Source organism: Leptinotarsa decemlineata, unplaced genomic scaffold, assembly GCF_025532065.1.
Source record: "Leptinotarsa decemlineata unplaced genomic scaffold, Ldec_3_MD MMD2_tig00000218_RagTag_RagTag, whole genome shotgun sequence".
NCBI lineage: Eukaryota > Metazoa > Arthropoda > Insecta > Coleoptera > Chrysomelidae > Leptinotarsa > Leptinotarsa decemlineata.
In genome coordinates, this window is record NW_027412545.1 from 2,455,010 (window position 1) to 2,480,805 (window position 25,796).

Genomic DNA, 25,796 nt, shown 5'->3' on the forward strand with positions numbered 1-25,796 from the left:
TTCCGTTGGAGCCATGAAATTATCAACAATGGATATTCCAGATGTTTTTCGTTTTAGTGGGGAGCAGAATGAGAGTTTTCCGGTTTCCCGACCAAATTATGCCGTCTAGATAGGTAGCCTAGTGAGTTGACGTATTTGTTTTGCCCCACTCACTCAATCGACCGCTGTGTGAAACGGTGGTTTAAACCATAAAGCCATACGATCGATTTTTACTTCCTATCGTCCAACCTGTATTAGGAATCACACGTTAAAAGGTGAAATTTCTTTAGTATTCAGCTCGCACAAGTTACGACTTTTGAGAGTTGTCGTTAGTAGGGAGACGTCAGATGGTTAGCTGAAAAACAGATTTTAACAGATATTTGTAGAGAGAATGTTGTAGATTTTTTTTATTTATTTTTTTATTATTTTCTATAATTTTGTTATTATCATTATGAGTACTCTGTGTTGAATAAAATTTAAATTTGTCTTCGTTATTATGTCACTTTTGTGAAAATAAAAAGTCATTTGGAAAAGTTGATAAAAGTAAATGAAAATATCAGAAATGTCAGTTTCTACTAGAAAGCGATTAAGCTAATTCACGCCGGAAGTTCTAGAGTCATTGAACATTAAAAGTATTACTAGATTACGGAGGACTAACAATTGTAAACTAGTATTATTACTGTTTCAGAAGTTTTGACATTGAAGTTGAAATGCTTCAAGTTTGGCCATTGACAAAAATGTTTTGTATGTCATCATTGGGAATTTGTGCAGTGGTTTTTTTTTGATTCTGTTTCAAGTTCTGATTTGGGTCATTATTATAATTTGGTTTGGGACTGAGTGTCTGGTATTTACGAGAGCGAAAAATAAAAATGTGATAGGTTAGCTCCGAGATCAACGTTAGGATCTTGCAGATGTTTCAGTTGTCATATTAAAAAAAAAGGTTAAATTAAAAGTATTTTTGTATTTGTTGGAAAATTGTTATCGCTTAGTGAAATGTTCAACTCCTGTTTGTCGGCATACCTTCAGAAAATAATTCATGAGTCTTATAAACGTAATTTCGACTTCTTTAACGCTTGTCATTCTCTAGTAGTTGTAAAAAATTTTGTAAAAAATAGAAAACTATAAATTTCAGTGTTGTCGAAAAAAACGTTACGCTCATATATTAGAAGTTTTATGAATACAAATAATACAACAAATGTCAACAAATCTCCATTCGCTCGCTCGACTCTAGATTATCAAAACCGAACGTTTGCTGAGCGAAGCGAGCTACTCGTGCGCTCAAATTTGTTTTAAAGAAACATACGTATTGTTGATTTTATTGACTGATGACATATGAAATATATGACAGATTTATTTGTTTTCAGTTTCATTTATAAGTTCTCTAATAAATTAGTGGATATTTAATCATGTGTGATTTTTAGATGTGAACTAACTAAATATACAATTAAATAATGGCCAACACTGGAGTTTTACCCTTCGTCAGGGGGGTTGATTTTACTAGAAATGATTTTAGTGTAAGTTGGAATGAATGTGTAACCAAATATATGTATTGCTAATCATGAAAACTTTAAAGGGGGACAAATTTCCTGATGCAGTAGGTTCGATGACAGGCGTTCAGTGGCTGAAACTAGATCGAACAAACTTAGAAGAAATACCTAAAGAAATGGGAAATTTACTGAAGTTGGAACATCTATCTTTAACAAGAAACAATCTTGAAAAACTGTTTGGAGAGCTTACAGAACTGAATTGTCTTAGGACCTTGAATTTAAAACATAACAAAGTTAAAAGTTCAGGAATACCACCCCAACTGTTCCATTTAGAGGAATTGACTACTCTAGACTTGAGCCATAATAATTTGAAAGAAGTCCCAGAAGATTTGGATAAAGCAAAAACTTTATTAGTGTTGAATTTGAGCCATAACCAGTAAGGAAATCCATTTCAATTGAGTTGTACCATTTTTACAGCCTTTGATTTACATTTGAAAATAGATCATAAATTGACATGAGTGATGAAAAACAAGTAACTCTTAGGCAGCTTACACACTGATGCAACACAACTGACACGACAGACAATACGACTGGGACAAGGTCTCACCGCGATCAGTTGCATCGGTTTGTGTATGTATCATTGCTTTTTTATTTTGAAGCAAAATGAACGATGTATGGCAGGAATAATTAGGCCAAGTAGTTCTACGAAGGTTGTTGGTTTCATCCTACAAATAGATTTAAATTTAAGCGGGTCATAGAGTTCCCTTGCAGCTACAAACATTCTTCTTTTAGAATTTTCTAAAGAATACTGGTGCACCCAGAAACATCTTTTGTTTCTTTTACGAGAATACCAAGAAATGATAACATCCTTGTCTTCTGACTACTCCATTTCGATTCAAATGTACAACAATGTGAAAACATCGGTTTTATGTAATTAATTACAGGAGTCGGTCTTGTGAGTTGCTTTGCATCACTGTGTAAGCTGCCTTATGAATTGAAAAGGGAACATTTTTTGGAGAGATAAGTAAATAGAAAGTTGTTACAATATAAATCAATAGATTGTTCATACACTCAAAATTAAATTGTGGTGTATGACTGTTCCCATTGATATACAATGTAACAACTTTTTTTAAATAAGAGATAAAGTAATGGTTTGGTATATAACCAGTCACAAGTCAATGTTAATCAAAGTGGTTAGGTGGTTATAGGCAGTAATTTTTTTATTTCTCTTATTTTTCATCAAATTCAATGAAGACAAAAAACTTGTAATGATATAAATGTAACATAAATTGAATTTCATAAAAAGTGCTGGTAAATTTTTATGGTGATATTAATTTCACTCTAGTCATTCATAATGTAAAAGATTGTAGTATGACGTATCTGTCAATCGGAAACAGTGATGATTGACATATAATATTAAGAAGAATACCTATAATTACTTTGGTTTTAATTGAAAAAACTTCGAATTTTACCTCATGGAAATCTGTATAATGTCAATTCACTATTATTTGTGTTGTTACAACATTGCCAGCTACCTATGCATTTCTTGTTTTTAGTTGAAGTACTCATTGTCAGAGGATGGATAATATAACTTCCTGGGCACTAGATATAGGTCAATACCACCAAAAAATCATTGAAATTTAAAGTTTTTTTTTTTCAATTACAAATCAAGTAATTACCTGTTGCCAATCATGAAACTCCTGAAACAACAATTTTTAGATGAATATAGTCAATTCACATAAAACATGATGAGCCATCTCTGTTCCTTTGTTATATTGCCTGCAGTTTGTAAAGGGACAGGTGGTCCCTTTACAAAAGTTTTCTCATATGTGTTTTCATGTATGTCTTCTTAGTACCCTTTAGGTTTTTATTGACCCATTTTCTAATCTGGTCCTTTAAAACAGATTTGGGTGAAAAGAATTGGCTACTTTATCTTATAAGAATCTTGAATTAGCACAAAATTCATAATTTCTTGTTTATTTAAGAACATTACTAATATATATTTTTGTACTTCGTTCTCGAATGAGTGACTCTTATCAAAGTATTGCATTATTGACATGTTATTTTTGTACATTATTTCACTGGAAAGAAATTTGTTTTCATTAGAGCAGAACTGGTATTTTTTGTTGTGGATACACTACTATCGATAATTGTATTTCCATGTTTGGTTAAGGAATCAAGTATTTTGATAACAACTTATCCTTGCAGGTTTTGTGTGACAAAAACCTTTTTGGAAATTGATTTAAGTTTTTCACACTTTCTCAAGGTATATTTCTAAATTCAATGCTTTTTTTCATTTCAGCATAGAAGCCATTCCCAATTCTCTCTTCATCAACTTAACTGACCTTCTGTTTCTTGACTTGAGCCATAATAAACTTGAAACGCTGCCTCCTCAAACCAGACGACTAGCGAATTTACAAACATTAATTTTAAACGATAATCCATTAGGTCACTTTCAGTTGAGGCAACTGCCATCACTTTTGAATATTGAAACGTTACAAATGAGAAACACTCAGAGGAATCTAAATAATTTTCCAACCAATTTAGACAGTCTAATCAATCTTTGTGAAGTTGATTTGGCACAAAATGCCCTTCCAAAGGTACCAGAGGCATTGTATTGTTTGATTAATCTGAGAAGGCTGAATTTGAGTGAAAATGAAATCAGTGAACTATCATCAGGTAAGATAACTATGAAGATTCTTGAATTCAGTATTGCCTTGTTTATAGCTTATTTGAAAAGTAGACAGCAAGAGTATAATAGAATCATAATAGTTTCAATAAAAGTAATTTTCAGCTATGGAAGTGTGGCAGAAACTAGAAACTCTGAATTTATCTCATAATAACATTGCAAGTTTACCAGCAACCCTTTGCAAATTGGTTTCATTAAGGCGATTTTATGTTAATGATAATCAACTTGACTTTGAAGGGATTCCTTCTGGCATAGGAAAATTAGGAAACTTAGAAGTATTTTCTGCCGCCAACAATCACTTGGAAATGATTCCTGAAGGTCTTTGCAGGTATTCAAAACAACTTCTATGCATGTCTTATGATTTCATAAAAACCATTTTGTAGATGTGGATCTTTGAAAAAATTGAATTTAAGCTCTAACCGTCTGATAACTTTACCTGATGCAATACATCTTTTGACTGACTTAGTGACACTAGATTTGAGAAACAATCCAGAACTTGTTATGCCCCCAAAACCTGTTGAAACTACTAAAGGTTCTGGTGTAGAATTTTACAACATTGACTTTTCTTTGCAAAATCAACTGAGGCTTGCTGGTGCTAGTGTACCTACTCCTGCACCTGTACAAAGTGAGTACTTAGTGAATCTAATAAGTATCGATAACTTTTGAATGAATCATGCGCTCAATATAATTGCAAAAAATACAACTAAATGAATGTCGCTATACAACAATACAAAAAATACGCATTGAATACAATATCTAACATAACAAGTCAGCTTTCGAAAGTACAATGACAACAATCAGAAATATGTATGCATATGAAAATATATCACAGAATTCAATGCTCTTTTGAAACTTCTGTATAAATATAATATAGAAATCTTTTTTTTTGTTTGCTGCTCTTATTAACAGTGGTACAAAGAAATGAAGATAGTGATTAGTTTTGCAGTGTAGTTGAGAAAATGTATCTCTGATTAAGTCCAAACAATCATTTGTCGTTTGAACTGACCCGAACAATTTCATATCATCAATAAAAAAAGTTTAAATAAATTAAATCAACGGTACTAGATGACTTTCTTGATAATACATTGATTTTGAGACATAAATTAACTTTCAAGTATTGGGATCTATTATCAATATAAATTTTTAATCATTCTTACAGTTTTTTTCAAAATACAATCGCCTTGTAATTCACTGTATTAAATGCTTGTGAGAAATCATCTACTTGAGAACACATAGTGTGAGAGTAGTAGTAAATTGAAAGTTGTTGATATATCTCTAGCAAAGCAACGGTTTTAGGTGTGGAACTAATAATACCAATCAGGCAATAATTCTGAATGTTCTATTTATTGCCAGATTTGTGAATTGGTGCTTTGAAACTTGATTTCTAAATTGAGAAAATATTCATAATTCCAGAAAAGAGGAGAAAAGTGTTAATAATGGCTTTAGAAGTGTGAATCGACGGTTTTCCAGCAAAAAATTGTAATGTTTCATATAAACCAGGACTTTTATTAATGTCTAGCTTGGTTAGTATAGGGAAGAATTTCTAGCAATGAAGGCGCTATCAATCAATAAGCAGCTGATCGAAATAACTGAATGTGAAACATAGGTTATATTTATAGTTTTGGGATTTGCTGTGGTTTGAGTAGTTTAATTGTAAATTTGTGGGAGTAATGTTTTTTGGTGCGATTATTATTGGCATGAAAAACTGATGAATAATTGAAATGATGTACCTTCGCTAATATAATGCGCAATAAATCGCAACGATTTGTGAAAACAACTGACAGAACTTTGTTGATGTTTTATTATCTGATTTAGTGCCAATATTTCTGGTAGATGTCATATCTGGACGAAGAAATTCTCTAATATATCCAGACTGCAGTTGCTTATGTTTATGAGTTTAATAAATCTGGATCTATTTTAATTCAATTCTTGTTGCATATGAGATCTTTGTCTAGTTATCGTCTAACAACATGTAAAACATTTTTATTTGAGTTAGTCTGCATTTGTTATCTGTACTATACTTTCGTTGTTTTACTTCAATTACCACTTTAGTTATAACAACAATACACAAAACAGACAATTGATCCATATCGCTAGTCAAGATGAATTTGTTGACCAGCTGCCGGAATTAATACTGCTATGATGTTATTTTTGTCATCCCTAAGAGGACTGTTGAATGTGCTCATACTGAACATTTCATCTAACCGTGGATACACTTTGTGAACCTTGGTAAATTCGAAATTTATCTGAAGAAATTGCCAAAATTATTGTTATGATAATAATATTTCTTGGTGTATTATTTATTCCATATGAAATTGAATTGAATTATATATCTAGAGTAAGTGTTCTTAAATTGTTTTAAACTGATATATTTTACCAGTATTGCTTCATAGTGAATAATTTCTATAAGGTTTTAACCAATGTTTGGAAAAGAAACAACACAATTTTTATTCAACCAAGTGAATTTTTTACAGATTTGAGATACCACATTCTTGATTGACTATTCTTATAATTCATTATTTTTAGTTACTTGAGCAATGTAATTGCCTATGGGGCGGCCAAAACTTGTCAAGAGAAATGGACCAAAATCATTGCTTCTATTTTTTTTCAACATCATTTTGATTGTCGTCCGATTAGAGCAAATGTTATCTAATTGACCCTCATTCCAATCATCCTTATTCTCAATTAAACATTGGGTCACATTCATTGAATATTTTTGTAATGGAATCTTGAGATTTCTATTTCAACTTCTCATTTGGGTATTGTATTTCTTGTAAGATATTGAAAGTTATGTTATTTGTTATATAATATTTCATTTACCAAAAATGTATGCTTTTAATTTTAGATCCTAGCAAAGATCCAATAGCAAGAAAAATGCGATTAAGGAAGGGACGAAGAGATCATGAGGAAGCTGATCAAGATCAAGCAAAAATTTTGAAGGTTTTCAAAGTTTCTTCCCATTATTTAGGTTCATTCACAATATTTTTGATTTTTTAGGGGATGAAAGATATAGCAAAAGAAAAAAATAGAAGTATTCAAGAGGATGAAAAGGTAGAATCACTCAAGTAAGTTTTAATGTATTATAATTATTCAAAATCATTTGCATAATTTTTTACTTTTCATTGAGTTGATATTAAAGTGTTTTCTAATTTCTCATCCTTACGTGAGAAGGGTTCTTCGATTTTTTTCAGAAATTACCAATTTTAAAAAAGTTACTTATTTCTAGGCCTAAAAGGTGGGACGAAACTTTGGAAAAACCTCCTTTGGATTATTCAGAATTTTTTGAAGATGATGCAGGACAGGTTCCTGGTCTTACCATTTGGGAGATAGAAAACTTTTTGCCAAACCGTATAGACGAAGTTGCTCATGGAAAATTCTATGAGGGTGATTGTTATATAGTTCTCAAAACATTTTTGGATGAAAATCAGTCTCTCTCCTGGGAAATATTTTTTTGGATTGGTGAAAAAGCCTCAGTAGGTTCTGTATTCGTCTCTTAAGCATGGAGGTTATTCTAATTTTCATTATTTCAGTTAGATAAGAAAGCTTGCTCAGCAATACATGCTGTGAACTTGAGGAACTATTTAGGTGCACAATCCCGCACAACGAGAGAGGAACAAGGGGAAGAATCTGATGAATTTCTCGGCCTTTTCGATTCACACATTACATATATTGAAGGTGGAAGGACATGTAGTGGCTTCTTCACTGTTGAGGACATGGTATGTTTAATAAAATTAGTTTGAATATAAATATTTTGTACTGCCGAAAACATTGCACTAACATTTTTTGCAGAATTTTGAAACACGACTTTATAGAATCCACCTATCTGGTCCTTCAATTCACTTGGAACCTGTACCCGTTTCATCTGATTCATTGGATCCATGTTATGTGTTTCTCTTAGATGCTGGAATGAAAATTTTCTTATGGAATGGTAAGAAGGCCAAGAATACCCTAAAATCTAAATCTAGGTTGATGTGTGAAAAAATGAATAAAAATGAAAGAAAAAACAAGGCTGAAATTTTATCAGAAAATGCAGGTAATGAGAGTAAGGAGTTTTGGCAGCAATTAGGTCAACCAGATGGAATACCTCCTGAAGAACCACCACAGGTACTATAGTTCATTTTTGATAGCAGTGTAGTAATAAAAGCTCATTTTGTATGCGAAATCCTTACAGGATGATTCACGTAAATTCTCTTTATTTCTACTTATTTCCTATTGATAAGGAGTAATTCTGTCTCACACGATTTCATGGGTATGTCTATTGTTCCTATCGAGTAATTACCGCAAATGTTCTGTTACACACATGAATTTGGGAAATGGTGAAAAATATTGAGTATATTTGTGTCAAATTATAATATTTCTCAATATAAAGCAATCAAAAAGTAGCTTTTATATTTTAAAAATGAAAAATATACAAAAAATGCATTAAATATTATTGTATATTTGATTGACTATTCTTCTTGCTGCTGACAGTAGTTGCATGTTGCCAACATTTTGATATTGTTTGTCCTTCATTTAACCAATTCATTCAAATACTGTAGCTTTTCTTTGCTACACTTTTGGATACTCCGTAAATATGTTCTCCACACCACAAAATCATAGCATTCTAATAAAATAGATTTTCTGCTGTATTGTTTACATTGAAAATCCACTTTTAAAATTTTCCAAAATGTGCTCTCACTCATTTTGGTTGGATCTTGCTGTCCATCTGCACAAATTTTGTCCACTGTTGGTATTTTTCAGTATTCAATGACATAAATATATTATTTATGACATTTGCTTGCATTCTTTTATATTTTGAAATACTTCTTTTTCAAATGCCTAGCAAAGTTTCACAAAATCATCTACAATCCATTTGTTGTTTTCAGAACTTCACGTTTTGTTAATAAGGTGTAGATCTCAACCACTCACAAGTCAATAAATTTCCCATATTTATCAATCAAAATTGTCAGGTGTTATTGCAATTAGATTAGGGCGTTGTTAGGTACTTTTAAGGAAAGCCTTCTATTGTGATCATAAAAGGTCCATTATCCAACCCTTTCAGTTTGGTTGGTTCACAAAAGTTATTGTAAATTTAGTGTTGTCAGAGAAATAATATGTAGTGAGGGATGATCTCTTATATTTCACATATAGTCAGTGGGACTGGCTGAAGGAACAATTTGTTCAGGCCAGTCTCAACATCCTACTCTGTAGGTTAATAGACTGACACCTATCAGAAAACAACTACTCCCCTGGCTAATACCGGAAGGGCGTTGGATTATATCCGACAGGTGTCAGTGCAGGATTCTTTGCTGAAGTTATTCCTGCATATGCTGTTGGCGATACAACTGCCGCAATAGATTTTCAATTATTGAAACACACAGACCGGTTACGTGCTGTTTGGCCACTCGTCAGTGCAAGGTAGTGTCTATCAACATAAAGTCGATGATTTCCGATAATTGAAAATCGAATTCCCTAAGAGTATCATTCCTCGAACTAGGCTGAAGCGGACAACAAACAACAGGCTTGTCATCGCCCCATGTGTCCGTGAACGAGGTAACCAACCGCATATCCGAAATTTGCCGAATTCCTCGTATGAGGGAAAAACTGCTTGGAACAAAATTTTGAATATCATTAGTGGTTTGATAGATTTCTGTTTTCCTATTTAAAAAATACCCATTAATAAAAGAGCTGAAAAGCGAATTTGGTTTAACGAGGAACTTCTGCATTTAAAGCAACAATTAACTCTTATATCAGATTTAGCAACTTCTTACCCAATATATCATCAACCAAGAACAGAGTTACAGAAACGCTACTGCAATGCATTGTCAGATTCTAAGAAAAGATATAATGATGATTTGATAATAAAAGCAAATAATAAATCAAAAACTGTATGGAAAATTATTAATAATTTGAAAGGACGTTGTAAAAACAATATACCCATAAACATTCACGATGATAATGGTAAACAGATGACTTCCCCCTGAAATGGCTGAGCAGTTTAATCACTAGAGATCCATGTCAAAAAAATCGTTTTTCTTAAAGCAAGTTACACCTGTAGATGTTAAAATATTGATTGGTAATTTGAAATCTTCCAACTCAAGTGGATTTGATAAAATATCAAATAACCTACTAAAAAAATCGTATGCAGGCTTATGTGAACCATTGGCTTTTCTCATCGTTCTTTGTTATTCTGAAGGAATTTTCCCAGAATACTTGAAGTTAGCTGTGGTTCTGCCATTATACAAAAAAGGTGATTCTGATGACTTCTTCAATTATAGAGCCATCAGTTTAATGTCAAGTCTCTCTAAACTCATTGAAATGGACATCACTAATCAACTCTCATCATTCCTGTGGAGTCAGAGACTGTTATCCAGAAATCAACATGGATTCTGTAAAAGTATGAGCACAGAATCTGCTCTGTGTGATTTTCAAAAATGTCTTGTAGACAATCTTGATAAGGGAAAATATGCTCCGGGTCTTTTCATTGACTTTTCAAGAGCTTTCGACTTAGTCAATCATATGCTTTTATGTAGTAATTTAGAATCGTATGGAGTTAGGGGGATACCGCTAAAATTATTTGAATCATATTTAAATGGCAGAAGTCGGGTTGTTAGACTAAATATGGAGTTCTGAGTAGTTACCCTGAAATAAATCGGTAAGGATCTGTATTGGGACCTTTATTGTTCAATTTATTTGTAAATGATATAATCTGTCTAATGGAAATAAACCACGATATAAAAATAGTGTGTTATGCAGACGATACCAATTTACTAATTTTTGAAAAAAACATAGACATGCTACTGAGTAAAACTGAGAAGATTTATGAAGATATCATTCGTTGGTCTGAAAAGAATTGTCTGTTACTGAATCATAACAAAACAGTCACAGGATTTTTTGGGCGCTGCAAACAAAGATCACTTGTGTTATTCAAAAATACAGAAAAACAAATAACTTGTAGTGATGAGGTGAAACTTTTGGGAGTAATTTTCGACAAGTAGTTGCTACAGCATAAAATATGAAAGACCACTGCAGCAAAAATGTCTTGCTTACGCTGTACTTTGCACATTTTCACTCCCACATGAAGTATGGTATACTGAATTGGGGAAACAGTGCCGGTATGAATCGGATCTTCATTCTTCAAAAATACGCAATTTGAATTATGTAAAGTATTGATATGAGAACCAGTTGTAAGTAAGTACTTTATTTAACCACTTTATATACAGTTGCATATTTGTAGCAAGTCACAAAAGCTTGTTCATTGGATAAAAACTTTAAGTAGATATAAAACTGGACATATACCACAATAGAATATAAACAGAATATACATATAAGAGTAAATAATTTAAAGATAATGTCTCAGTGAGCATAAATCAAATTATTCCACCTTGTTTCACCTTTTCTTCATATTCGTCTAGTGTATAAAAGGAATTTTCAATTAAGAAAAGTTTGATAATTTTTTTGAAACAGAACATGTTGGCCTTTTTTAGATCATCTGGAAGGATATTATATAAGCTAAAATTTAAAGAATTATTTGCTGATTTGGTAAGTCTATATCTGGGTATTCTGATATTGTCTGCTCCTCTAGTATTATGTTGATGAATATCAGACTGTGTAACTAAGTTTGGTAGATTCTTATGGATCTCCACAAGAGTACTTAAAATTAATAGGCAAGGAAGAGTCATGATCTTCAACTTTTTGAACAGTGGTCGGACAGTCTATACTTGGCATTAGCCAAGATCCTTATAGCTTTTTTTGCTGTCGAAATACACTACATGCAGCAGATGAGCTACCCCAAAGCAATATTCCATAATTAAGGTAGGTTTCAAATAGAGAGAAGTAAGCGATTCTAAGAGTATTAGTGTTGGTAATAAGGCGAACTTGTCGTAAGTTGAAAAGTGAGCTGGACAGTTTCAAGTTCAACTGCTTAATATGATTTGACCAACTGAGTCTTTCATCCAAAATAAATCCTAGCAGTTTTACATTATTTTCCACTAGTAGAGATGTATTAGTGGTAACTATTAAGTTCTGTGATTTATCACCTTTAGGCTTTCCCCTTGGCACCTGCAGCTAAAGAGACCATGGAGCTGTAATCTTTATGTGAATATATCAGTGTTGTGTCATCAGCAAATAGAACACTTGCATATGGAGATAAGAATGGACTCAGGTCATTTATATATATGATGAACAACAGTGGGCCCAATACGGAACCCTGTGGAACACCAAATTTCACATCCCTAAAACTGGACAAACTGTTGTTATAAAATACTGCTTGAGATCGATTAGATAAATATGACGTCAAGAAGTGAGATAGCTACCCCTCTGATTCCATAATAATTTAGTTTCTCTACAAGTATATCATAGGAAACACAATCAAGGGCCCTAGACAAGTCACAGAGAGTAATACTCATATGGTGACCTTGTTCAAAACCCTCAATCAGCCTCGCGACAACCCTTGTAGCTGCACTAGTAGTTGAGCGATTTAAGCGAAAGCCAAATTGTGATTCATTAATGTACTTATTGTCCTCAAAGTATTTGGTCAATCTTTTTTTCATTATTATTTCAATTATTTTTGAAAAAATACACATAATTGAGATGGGTCGATAATTACCAGTTTGTGTTCTATATATATATATATATATATATATATATATATATATATATATATATATATATATATATATATATATTGGAAAAAAAATAACAAAAAAGTATTCAATTTATAAACCAACTTTTCTGCTGAAGATGTGGCAATCAATTGTATATTTTTAGGAGCATGTTGACCCAGATTTTGTACCTGTTCCTCCTAGACTTTATCAAATACAGTTAGGAATGGGGTATTTGGAACTTCCCCAAGTGGAAGTACCTCAAGGAAAACTAGTGAATACCCTATTAAATAGTAAAAATGTATATATACTAGACTGTTATTTGGATGTTTTTGTATGGTAAGCCTTCAACATAAACTTCAAACAATATGTTCTATTCAACAATTCCCTGACAGGATCGGTAAAAAGTCAACAAGATTAGTCAACGCTGCTGCTGTAAAATTATCTGAAGAATTATTCAATATGATCGATAGACCTGATTGTGCTAGGGTGTCACGTGTTCGAGAAGGAACAGAATCACAGGTTAGATATTTTCCCACGAAAATTTTCTCATTTCTGTAAGTTTCAATTTCAGATATTCAAATCCAAGTTCATTGGTTGGGATGAAGTGATAGCAGTTGATTTTACTAGAACAGCAGAATCGGTTCAGAAAACAGGAGCTGATTTAACTAAATGGGCAAAAGAACAAGAAACTAAGACAGATTTGACAGCCTTGTTCACACCAAGACAACCATCAATGTCTCTTAGTGAAGCTCAACAACTCATGGAAGAGTGGAACGAGGATTTAGAAGCCATGGAAGCTTTGGTATTGGAAGGAAAGAAGTTTGTTAGGTTACCTGAAGAAGAATTAGGCATGTACATCTCTTGCACATACTTTTTAAAATGTATACAATTTACTTGTCTCATTGTCATCAATGGTTGTATTTTTGTTGGTAAAGACACACCAGAACTCTTCTTGAGGCGCGATTTACTTACCAAGTTGGCATCAGAGGATGGACTATCTAAGTTGGAATTAGGAATTTAAGTCGCCTTCTTTATGTAGTGGAATGACTATTACCATTTTTTAACTCTAAGAAAACCATCCTGTTTCCAAACTTATATTTATTGCTTCTGCTAGAACATATGTGGCTTGACCTGTTAGGTTTTATAAAATGCTAAAGGGGATGTCATCAACCCCAACTCATTTCTTATTTCTTGAAAAATTTGCCTTGAATCTGACGAGTCTGTATTTTCTATAATGAAATTCTTATGAATATAATATTTTTTTAGGCATGTCTACATAGACACGTTTGAAGAAGCTATTGTATAGCGAAACGTGTATTGCGTTTTTGTAAAACTGTTCAGTGAAAATCTCACAATGGAGTTTTTCTTGAATTTGTAAATCTTGGTGAATTCGGAAATTTCACAAAAAAATTATCGAAATATCTTTCCAGTGTATTGATATTTCTTGCTGAAGAATTTATTCCACATAAAATCGAATTGATTCTTTAGAGTCGCTGTCTTTAAACTATGATATAATGTCAAACTGATATATTTTACCAGTATTGCTTCATAATGAATAATTTCTATTAAGTTTCAAACGTATCTTAGGTAAATGGTTAGGTTTATAATAATAGTTTTCACCAAAAAAAAATACAATTTTTATTTAACCATGTGGAAATACCAGTACAAATACTATTTTGAATATTTTTCCTAATGTGTATTTCCAAAAAAAAATTGATGGAATAAGAACTTCTGTCTTTGTTTTTGAGATCATATAAATTCTGATTTTGATGAAACCAGGCAAAAAACGCATTAGGAGTATATCTATGTATCACGTGGTGGTAATTTCAAATCCATTTTTTTATGTATTTCAGGTATTTTTCATTCAAAGGACTGTTATGTTTTCCTTTGTCGATATTGGGTTCCACAAGATGATGCAAGCAGTACTCCTCCTGAAGACGAAATGGATGATCTTCAATGGGTGTGTTATTTTTGGCAGGGCCGAGATGCATCCAACATGGGTTGGCTGACTTTCACTTTTACACTACAAAAAAAATTTAAGGCACTTTTCCAAGACAAATTAGAGGTTGTGAGAACTTATCAGCAACAAGAAAATATGAAATTCATGGCACATTTCAAGAGGAAATTTGTCATAAAACAGGGAAAACGAAATAAAAAAGCAGATAAAAATGCAGTAGAATTTTATCATTTGAGGTCAAATGGGAGTGCATTATATACAAGACTTGTTCAGATAAAACCGGATGCCACGTTTTTGAATTCTGCTTTCTGGTACTTTTGCAAGCTTCTGATGGAAAATAAGTTTTTAATGCTTTATGTTTTAGCTATATACTCAACGTTCCTTTTGAACAAGAAGATGATTCTGGAATTGTTTATGTTTGGATTGGTTCAAAGTCTGATCCAGAAGAGGCTAGAATTATTCAAGAAATAGCAGAAGAACTTTTCAACAGTCCTTGGGTAACTCTGCAAGTTTTATCAGAAGGCGAAGAACCGGATAACTTTTTCTGGTTGGGTTTGGGTGGCAAAAAGCCTTACGACAATGATGCCACTTACATGGAATATACCAGACTTTTCAGATGTTCAAATGAAAAAGGATATTTCATTGTTTCAGAGAAGTGTTCAGATTTTTGTCAGGTAATATAACTGATAATTATAAAGATGTGATTGTACTCATTCAAATAGTTTTTCTTTTGCAGGATGATTTAGCTGATGATGATATCATGATTCTGGATAATGGAGATCAGGTATTTTTATGGCTGGGTGCCAACTGTAGTGAAGTTGAAATCAAATTAGCCTATAAATCAGCTCAGGTATATTGAATAGTTCTTGAGAAAAATGGATTATAATTTTCTGATTTTTGTTTATAAGGTGTACATTCAACATATGAGAGCTAAACAACCAGACAGGCCTCGAAAACTGTTTTTAACTTTGAAAAACAAGGAATCAAGAAGATTTACGAAATGTTTTCATGGTTGGGGAGAACATAAAAAGCCACCTGAATGAGGTCCAACAAAATTTCAATGAAAATGTTATTTATTTAAAGAGGAATTTGAACTAGGTTTGCCAATAATGCAGATTCATGCCGAGTTCAAAGTTTTTTTACAGTATTTATACCTCCTAGTTCATTTTCTTTTTGTACTTAGGTTTTATAAAAATAAAATTTTGGAAAGTTCTAAAGAATTATTTTTCTTAGTCTCTGAAAAAAAATACATAATTAGAAAAAGAGGAAAAAATTCTGTATGGAGTTTATTCATTAGGCAAATACACAGGCATTAGGCAAATATAAAAATAGCATACACCGTTAGTTTTTGTGTGCAACAAACTAAGTCCTGCAAGAATCATGTCGCCTGATCTCACAGAGATTTCCTGTCGTTTTCTGAAGAACAAACATAGACTGAAAACGGATTTTGGCACAGACACCTCAGAGAAGGATACCATATCTCAGATGACATTCTACACAGTTTTAGCAGCAATCATTCCTAGTTCGTTAGATGAGAGTTTTTTATTGAGATCTAGTATGTGATCCTCAACTCATCGATTAATATCCCAAGTAATTTGTTGCTCTCAATTACACTAACATTTGAAGTGAAGAGAATGTTATGAATGATACAATCGAAAGATGAAATTTTGGTCTTTGATTTATTAAATTAAATGCAAATCTATTATTTGCTTTTCACCAGTCTGTGATTTTGATGATATCTGAACAGATGGTTTAGTTGTATCACTTTAATGACAAAATGTAGTAGTAGCATCAGTGTACAAAGTAAATTTATCCTCTATGTCAACAAGTATCAAGTCGTTTTCATATGGGAGAAATAGGGTGGGGCCAAGTATGGAGCACATCTCAAAATTATGTGCATTGTCTACATTGTACCTACTTTATTTATCTGTAGGTCAACTTTGTTTCGTCAAGTAAATCCCATATTTGTTATTTTCATTTAATACATAAAATGCCAATGGATACAAACCCAGTGACATCCACGAAATAGTACATACAGATTCCAGCATACCTTTACAAATCAACAGTAGTTATAATTCTTATACTACAAGAATGATAAAAAATTCACAACTTCACAGCATACAATTAAGTTACCTTCAGTGTACACTTTAAATCACACTCATCACGTTCCATAGTACAATTACATAACGGTAGGCACTAGATTCTCAGACAGGTTAAGGCAAAACGTCAGTCATTTCTAAGAACTTAGTGCCTACTATTTTGGAATTATAGTATAGTTAAATGCATATTGAATATTTAAAATTATAAGAAGTAATAATTTTCTTGATTGAAAAATTCCTGGTGTTACTTTTGTCAAATGAGATTTCAAAGATGGATTGTTTCTTGAAAATCGAGTAGGTACATATATATTTGATAACCTAAGCAAATCCGTGAAACCGTTCAGTAATTTATACAAGAAAATAACATCAGACTGGCTCTCTACACATTTCAAAATATCTTGAAGTTTCCATATTTGCCATATGATGCTATATGCTTTTTTTGAGGTCTAAAAATCTTAAAAACGGCTTTAAATCACTTATTCTTTATATGATTCATATTGTGGACACAATTGACGCATATGTCACTCTGCTGTAGAAGGCAAAGTATGTTTTGCGAGCTTTGATAGAAGTTCATAGATGTTCTTAAGACAAAACCCAACGTATGGTTACTACAGATTCAATGTGGCGAGCAAAAATAATTTTTCTATCAAATACAATCTCAGGATCTTAGTTATTATCACATTTTTGAAAACTAATACAGTCAAATGTATAGTCACAAGTGAAGGTACTGACATTACAAGTCAAGGATATATAAAAACATTTTTCCAAATTGAGAAATATTTTGTTTTGTCTACAATACTCATTATAACCACTTGAATATATATGCAGTTCCTGAAATAATTTACTCGGAAAAATATTTTAAGTTAAAAAATTGCAAAATTTGAAACATTAACCATTATTATTCAAAAATATAATAAAAATAAGAAGTCCCGTGTAGGAACATTCAGGTACTCTTTAAATTACTAGATAAAGTTAAGATTTATAACTATTGACAGCAACTATTTGGGATCTATTGTGAAGGTATAAGCATTGTATAAGCATTACCCAAAAAGTAGATCACCGTGTGTACCGATGCCAGACAATTTTGCGATATAACTATCATGTGGACAGATAGTTTGTGTAGTTTACTGAATATGTTCAATTTCATATCAGTCTAATATTTTTTTACTGTATGTATTATGGAGGAGTATGTATTGTATTATTCCAATCATTTTGGAAAACTTTAAACCACACTAAACAGCCAGACATATTTGAGATGCAAATAATGATGTTTGGAGCTACCTGTTCTCTTTTTATTCCCACTGTTATGTTACAATTGCATGTTTTTTGTGATTCAAGTGAAAATGCATTTTCTTCGGTAGCATACCTGAGGATTGCATCATTAGACAAAATTGATGTTGCATTTATGATGGCAAAAATCAGGGTCGCACCACCAGTGACTAAAGTCTCTCCATCTCAAAGTTGGAACTGTTGGCTGTTGGCATATAAAAATCTGTTTTTCCGTTAATCAGATGTTGCACCCCTACGAACGACAACCCTTAGAAGTCGAAACTTGTGCGAGCTAAGGATTAATGAGGTCTTACCTTTTAACGTGTGATTCCTAACACGTTAATAGGTGGATGAAACGCTAAAATCATAGCAAGACAGTGGCATCAACTTTAGTTTCATTCTACCTGGAGCTCCTCATATGGAGGAAGCCTGGGAAAGATTGGTGGAAAGTGTGAAAAAATCTTTGGGAGTCATCGTCTATGGACAATCACTGGAGATCCTGACTACTACAAATCATTTTCTTAAGAGTGTGCATACACAGAAGATTTACCAGGAGATTTCGAATCAGGAGAATATTTGCGAACAGAGTGAAAAAAGTCACAAATGCATTTTGAAAAAGATGACTTGAAGAATATTTGCCTATATGTTGAACTTAAAATGGACAGGTGATCAAGAACCTATCAAATGTGGGAATTTTGTAATTATTGTAGATGAAACATCACTGAGAAATACATGGAAGATGGGAAGACTCAAAAGAGATATTTGGGCACAGGACATTTATAGGTGTCCAAGCTGTATAAACTTTCAATGGAACCCGAGGTGAAAGGATGAAAATGAAGAAATGCGTTGAAGAAAGGAATTCTTCAATGGTGGGAAAATGTGTCTTATAGTTTAAGTATCTTAAAATTCCTTTGTATATAAGTTTAATTGGTTTGTCATATATTTTTTAGTCAGTTGTTACCAAGGTATTTTTTATATTATAATATAGCTATAATAATATATGACAATTGATAATTGTCATCGATTCGAAATAGAAAAATTCATTGAATAAAAAACGTGCCTAATTAGGGTTTGTAAAAGCCTCCATAAGTGACAGTATGAATATAAAATAACTTTGACCCATGCTAAGAATTGCACATTGATTTTTACTTTGCGGATTTTGACTTCAGAGGGTTATTGTTTTTTTGACAGCTGATTACTGGGAAAATAACTTTTTTAACTCTGCCCTTAGATAGGCTCATGGCTGGGTTGTACTTTGAATTATTTGAGAGCTGTATGTATAATATTTCCTTTTATTGTTTGATAGGGCTTTTTTAACATTAGATTATAATACTATATGGACTATAAAAAAAATTGAGAAATGAAATTTATAACTCACTTTATATTTAGGCTTATAACTTTCTCAATGTATATGTTCTTCTTTTCCACTCAAAAATGATATTAACACTGAATAAAAACGCCCCAAAAATATTGCATATTAAATTTTCAAAAATTTCAATATGAACTGTGTTAAAAGTGCTTTAAATGATAACAGTCCACACAACTTGTCTAAGTCCATATGTAGACAAAAATTTGCGAATATTCTAAAAAATTGATTTAAAGATTGCATAGTTTATATGGGGTTAGACTGGAATATCCATAACGTAAAGTTAAAACTCAAACAAGATTTTATTCAATAAAAGCCACTAAAGAAAAATAAATAGAAATTATATACATATAAAGCACAAAATAATTTAGGAAGATCACATTCTTTCACTTAGATATTTTTTATTTTAGTCATCATCGTCATCATCATCTGAAGGTACAAACAAGTCGTTTTCCTCCAAGAAATTGGCAATATTTTTACTTATTGTCGCTCCAATGAGTAACCCAGGAACCACAGTTAAAATCAATTTTAAGATTCCAAAGGATGTTCGATGGGGCTCTTGCAGTATAGTTCCACGTTTAGTAGTTGTTTTATTTCTTATCATATTCTGATTAACGGTGGTTTTCATATTTTTTATTCTGTATATAAATCTAAGACTGTACATTTTAGAAATATACCATTTACTTTACAACTCCCTAAAAATAGGTCAGTGTAACAGAATATTACTAGTACTCGGTGTCAGTGTCTTCTTCTTTTCAATTCAATGGCCTCAACAAGAGAACTGACAAAAGTCATTTTGAAATGTTAAATGAGCCTTTTTCCTGAGAATAGTACAGAGTACAGCGAACGTGTCACGAGAGGCAGCACTAGTAGTAGGGACAAACATAAACTATTCACATGTAAAACAGTGTTATTTACGTAATATTAATTTATTATTCAAAAATATAAATCTGATGGAGAAAATTATTTTGTGCTAGTATAATGCCAACAAAGCATTGCTGTTTTGCGAATTGTACGTCGGATAATCGATATCAGATTTATAAAACCTCATATTAATGAGGTTAGATGTAAGAAATGGATACATGCTTCGAGGAGAGTGGATTGAACAGTGCAATAAATATTCATATGTATGCTCTAAACAGGAAATGAATAGTAAATTTTTCATGGTTGATTACCATTGATTAGAATAAGATATAACCTCAATCGTTCATTAAATCATGTTCATTTATTATATTTAATTGAATTTATTTTATTACCATCTATATTTGATTCATATTTCACTGGGAAATAAATCTGAAATTCATATTTTTTTAAATTTCTTTCACTACAGTTTGAATCTACCGCTACTCTTTTACTAGAGTCTGTATACTAACCTGTCTATTGATCTTTTATTTTCAGTTACTTTTAAATTACGGCATGCAACCCAACGTTTTAATGTTACAACATTGTTATCCTTCACATTTACAAATTTTAGTTTTGCTCCAGGAACATTTTCTTTTGTTAAAAACATTCTTTTTTAATTATACTTTACCATATGTTTATGTTTATGAGGATTAGGCAGTGTTTGTCCCTACCGAACTACTTGCGCTGCTAGTGAGTGATTTTCGTACTTTAGGAAAAGGTTCATTCCAGAGCTGACGCCAAAATATGTGACAAAAAAATAAAGCAGACGTGAGAAATGAGAATATGAGTGTCAAAAAGATACTCCCTTGAAAAATATGGTATGATTGATTTTATTATTGAAAAATTTTGTAAAATTTTTGATATAAAATATTTCTCTTTGTTATCCATTAGTTTTGCAGCTCTACCTGGCGGTAATGATGTCTTCGGATATTAGTATGCAAGAAAAGGGTTACTGAAAAACTTTCTTGTGCGAAGTAAAATTTTCGCAGACTTATAGAAAAAAAATATACATTCGAAAATAAAATTTGAGGTGATTCGAAAAGATATTTTGAATTATAATAATGAAACGAGAATTTGTACCAAAGAAAAGGAAATGTTTCATGAACAAAACATGCTATTTTACCGTATCAGGGATGCAACTATGTGGTTCTGTAGTTCTGTTCCGTGTTGGTTTTGTGTTCTGAAGTTGGTAATCTGTATGTGTGTGATTTAGAATTTAGGAATTTCGCATTTGGCATTCCGTCGGCAGCCGCGTGCGGTTGATAAATGTCACGAAATGTTTGAAATGGAGTATTTCGAAAATAAACCTTTATAATGTGCTACGGTAATTTCTGCCAGTGCAATCTGTTTTAATTTTGGTTCCTTTGTATTAATCTTGTGTTCATTCATCATTCGCTTAAGGAAAAAGTCTAAAACAATTAAAATGGAAAAAAATAATGATGACTATATAGTCTACAAAGTGGTACTCACTGGAGGTGAGTGTTTACATTGTGTTCCTATGTATTTAATCCTACAGTTCACTCTTTTCAGGACCCTGCGGTGGAAAGACTACCGGTCAAACAAGATTGTGCACATTTTTTGAGAATTTGGGGTGGAAAGTAAGTCTCTAAAGGAATAGTCTTTACATAGCTCTTGAAATTATCATTAACACTGGATTGGTGATTCTTCTACAATGATTTCTTTCTAAATCATTTTTGCAAACACCTCAAAGAGGTTCTTATATATAGCACTAAGTCCTATAAAAGATAATTATAATCTAAATAAACTTGCAATTGCCTAAAATTGATAATTCAATTATCAGCTAGAATGTACAATTTAGCTCTCCAAAACAATTTATTTATGTAAAAAAACTTCAACTACATCTAAACTTTACCTGAACAAATGACACTCGATTGTTTTTTTGCTTTATGGAAAAGAGAGTTCAGATGTATTCTCAAGTTATCATTTGAAGTGAAAATACAAGTCATTAAATCACAGTGTCTGTTATGATATAAAAGGTAAATAAAATGTCTAGTTGGTGTCTCCTATCAATTAACCTTTGTATGTTTGAAAGACTAGTATTTGATATCTAGTATTTTCACAAACATTTTTATTCCTCTATTGAGGAGGCTATGGTGTTAGCAAAACGCCTTTAGAAATAAAAACTTTTGTGAAAATTGTGTAAATTTAAGGTAATTGTTCGTTTCAATGTAGTCTGAGACATAGTGAAGACTTTGAATATCCCTTAAATATTTTTTAAAGTAATACATTCCCATTTAACTTAAGTTCATACAATTTTTTCAACAGAGTTCTTGTTGCAGGTGTTTCGTGTACCAGAAGCTGCTTCGGTTCTTCTTGGGTATGTATTCATTCATTTGTACGAGTAGTTATAAAAAAATTTTGTTCATAATAATTTTTGGCAAAAAAACTTCAATATTCGCCTGTTCCATGCAACTCAGTTAAATAAATATAAGTATTCATCAAAATAACTATCATCCGTTCATAAATGAAAGAACAATTATATGTCAGAACATTAAAATAACAATATGTAAATGAGAAAACAACATGATGTCATATAAAATGAATATACATATCTGAAGAGTAAAACATTTTCTTCCAAGTATTTATGAAAAGTATTCCTGAAGCACTTCAATAACATTGAAGCTCCTTGTTTTTTCATATTTACAGAGATGTGTATTGTGTAAAGAAGACAGTTTTACTGGAAAAATAACTGGTTTACATGAAGTCCTCGGATGAGTTCCTGTGGTTTTTTTGCCTAACAATTATTTTATGAATATAACCTGAATATTCTAAAAATATCATGCCATATGTTGATAAGGACTGAACAAATCCATTCAGTCCAATTTCAATATTTCCAAAGTACTGTTCTCTGTAGCTGTATAATCTGAAGCATACAATTCTTTGTATATGTACAAGAACAACAATGTATTTCCACGTGTCATCTTATTGTCTGTGTAATGCCAAGAAATTTATTAGAATTTACTTGTTCAATGCTTTTGTTGAAGATTTTGATCGAATAACTGATATCATTGTTCGTATTCTGCTTTATAAAAAAGTTTCTGATGCGTTTTAACAATAGTCTATTATAAAGACACCATATCTATCAAGTATGAAGCAATTCAATTGTTTGCCACACCTTCGATTCCAATTTAACAGAATTTGTCTAGTAAGAGTTTTATCAATCCCAGCAAATCTTACTTTAATGGCATTGTATAAGCGATTCCATGTTTGCTGACAATGAACTTTTTGCTGGCATGCCTTTAATGGCTATTATATCCATCATGGTATCAGCTGGTAAAGTAGTTTTCCAGCATTCAATCACTATAATAGGCTTATTCTCTAAACTTGTAGAAATTATCCTGAAAAATGAAACAGGGAAATATTTTGAAGAAAACTGTGTTCTTTGGATTTTGTAAGGGTAAATCTGCATCACTAGCTGTAATGAATGTTGTGAGAGAGATAGTGGAAGATTTTAAGTAAGCAAGCACACTGCTGTTACACTGTGCAACCTCAGCAAGACCTTTGATTGTGTCTATCACATTCTTTTTGAAAAACCATTATTGGTGAATCATCAAGTAAAACTATTTTTCTTTGTTTCATTCTAAAATAAACTCTGGAGGGGAAACTCTGTTTACTTTATAAGCATTTTAGGCAGCTGAAGAAAGCTTTTAAAATGTTGATTGATACATCTTCTAGAGAACATTGCAAAACTCTATTAATGTACCTGCCAACGTTCATTTTTGGATTTAAAAAATCCACAGATCTAAAAAATTAGGTATTTTAATTCAAAAATTGCAGGCAAGCCTGCTATTTTTAGATTGTGGAGAAGTCATATTTAATTGAACAATCTTGTAATAGAACGTTTTCAGAAATAGAATGAATATAAAATTAATAATTTTCAAATGGGACTTATTTTATAAAAATGAATAAATAACATCACACAAATAGGTTCTCAAATAGCTAAATAAATATATTTTTTATGGAACAAAACGAAAATATCACATAAATAATAGTGAAAAATGTAAATTAACATTTTTATAGATAATATAACAAAAAAACATGTGAAATTAGACTAAAATTAATTTCGAAAATGGATGTACTTGTAATGATGAAATCATGTTTGAAAGTTTTTTCCTTCTTCTCTGTTTCTGGCATATATGTTAATACAGTGTTTTCAATTATATATCTGAGTTGCATCCTGGGGTGCACTTTCTTTCGAACACCAGCTCAAATAAAATATCACAATCAAATAATATGATATTTAATTTAGGTAGGACGGTAGCCGGTCGGGTTGACGTGGGTGCTTTGCTCCACTCACTCTATTGACCGCTGTGTGAATCAGTGGTTCGAGCCGCGAGGCCGGACGATTGATTTTCACCTGCTATCGTCCAACCCGTGTTAGGAATCACACGTTAAAAGGTAAGACCTCGTTATTCCTTAGCTCGCACATGTTTCAACTTTTAAGAGTCGTCGTTCCTAGGGGGCGACAGCTGGTTAACGGAAAAACATATTTTTTTTTTTAAAGAATTGCAACTGATAATGATAGGTACTCCTCATATATGATAGAACAACAATTAGAAGGTCGTACAAAAGCCTAGTGTTTTTCTACATTTTGAAAAATAGTAATTTTTTGTCAGTTATTCAATTGAAGTTTTTTTCTTGCCCTGAAGACGCCACTTGGAAGCTTATAAAACCGAAAAAAAAAATTCACTTTACACGTGAAACATGGAGCTAAGTAAGTTTACAAATTAAAACACATTCATTCTATTTCCAATTAAAGCAAATACACAGACTTAGGAAAATGACACAGACTTCTTCAGACTTACTACTACGCACATCCCAATCGAATAATTTTTGGGTAAGATGAACCTATTAAAAACGTGTTCATTTCACTATTTCCAATTAAATACAATACTTCACAGATTCTTACAATTTGCCTCAATTAAATTTTGGACTTTTGTTTAAACTCTAATGTAGAACTGTAAAGACACCATTCGTAAGGCTCGCTTGAACAACCAAGTTGCAACAGATGATCTTACAATCACCAGCTAAATAGCAGAATCCTGAATATCTGTTTAAAAATCTGTTTAAAATCTGTTTTTCCGTTAATCAGCTGTCCGTTAATCAGAGTTGTCGTTCGTGTTGTCACACGAACGACAACTCTGAGAAGTTGAGAAACTTGTGCGAGCTAACAACTAACGAGGTCTTACCTTTTAACGTGTTATTTCTAATATAAACAATAACTTAAAAAAACAAACAAACTAATTTTTTTTGACAAACTAATTATTGCCGTAATTTTTTTCAGTGGTGGAGTCAAGTTTGCTGATTTGGGAGAAGATGAAGGTAATATTTTTTTAACATCTATATAAGTAATCAATAGGATTTTACAGTTATTATATTTATATTTAAGTGTATCTGATGTCGAAAATCATTTTTTCAAGAACAAAATTTATTCTTTCAGG

The 25,796-nt window shown here is 31.9% G+C and overlaps 2 protein-coding genes across 3 annotated transcripts in view; both read left to right on the plus strand.

The window, feature by feature from the left end:
• The first annotated feature begins 1,322 nt into the window (after window positions 1–1,322).
• On the plus strand, window positions 1,323–15,917 carry fliI (FLII actin remodeling protein). 2 transcript variants are annotated; one of them, XM_074173254.1, is made up of 17 exons: window positions 1,323–1,493; window positions 1,553–1,902; window positions 3,769–4,145; window positions 4,261–4,483; window positions 4,539–4,780; window positions 7,001–7,095; window positions 7,153–7,220; window positions 7,382–7,632; window positions 7,690–7,871; window positions 7,945–8,259; window positions 12,904–13,076; window positions 13,133–13,259; window positions 13,312–13,588; window positions 14,594–15,008; window positions 15,062–15,371; window positions 15,434–15,547; window positions 15,606–15,917. In XM_074173254.1, exons 1-17 carry the CDS (start codon window positions 1,431–1,433, stop codon window positions 15,738–15,740), a joined length of 3,717 nt encoding a protein of 1,238 aa, XP_074029355.1. In that variant the 5' UTR covers window positions 1,323–1,430; the 3' UTR covers window positions 15,741–15,917. The 2 variants fall into 2 exon arrangements, with proteins under 2 accessions (XP_074029355.1, XP_023016782.2); XM_023161014.2 differs by having other exon boundaries at window positions 7,382–7,628; window positions 7,686–7,871.
• Window positions 15,918–21,557: 5,640 nt separating this feature from the next.
• The window catches only part of Ttd14 (TRPL translocation defect 14), a 41,950-nt gene continuing 37,711 nt past the window's right edge, over window positions 21,558–25,796 (plus strand). Inside the window, exons 1-4 of the mRNA XM_074173258.1 lie at window positions 21,558–21,809; window positions 21,865–21,932; window positions 22,635–22,672; window positions 25,640–25,677. Of these exons, the coding sequence (XP_074029359.1) occupies window positions 21,758–21,809; window positions 21,865–21,932; window positions 22,635–22,672; window positions 25,640–25,677 (196 nt within the window). The 5' untranslated portion in view covers window positions 21,558–21,757. The remainder of the gene's footprint in view (window positions 21,810–21,864; window positions 21,933–22,634; window positions 22,673–25,639; window positions 25,678–25,796) is intronic.

Coding starts and splice junctions, on each gene's coding strand:
- fliI (XM_074173254.1), top strand. CDS start 1,431: ATGGCCAACACTGGAGTTTTACCCTTCGTCAGGGGGGTTGATTTTACT. Junction 4,484..4,538: donor ATTCCTGAAGGTCTTTGCAG/GTATTCAAAACA, acceptor ACCATTTTGTAG/ATGTGGATCTTTGAAAAAAT. Junction 13,589..14,593: donor GTTACCTGAAGAAGAATTAG/GCATGTACATCT, acceptor TATGTATTTCAG/GTATTTTTCATTCAAAGGAC.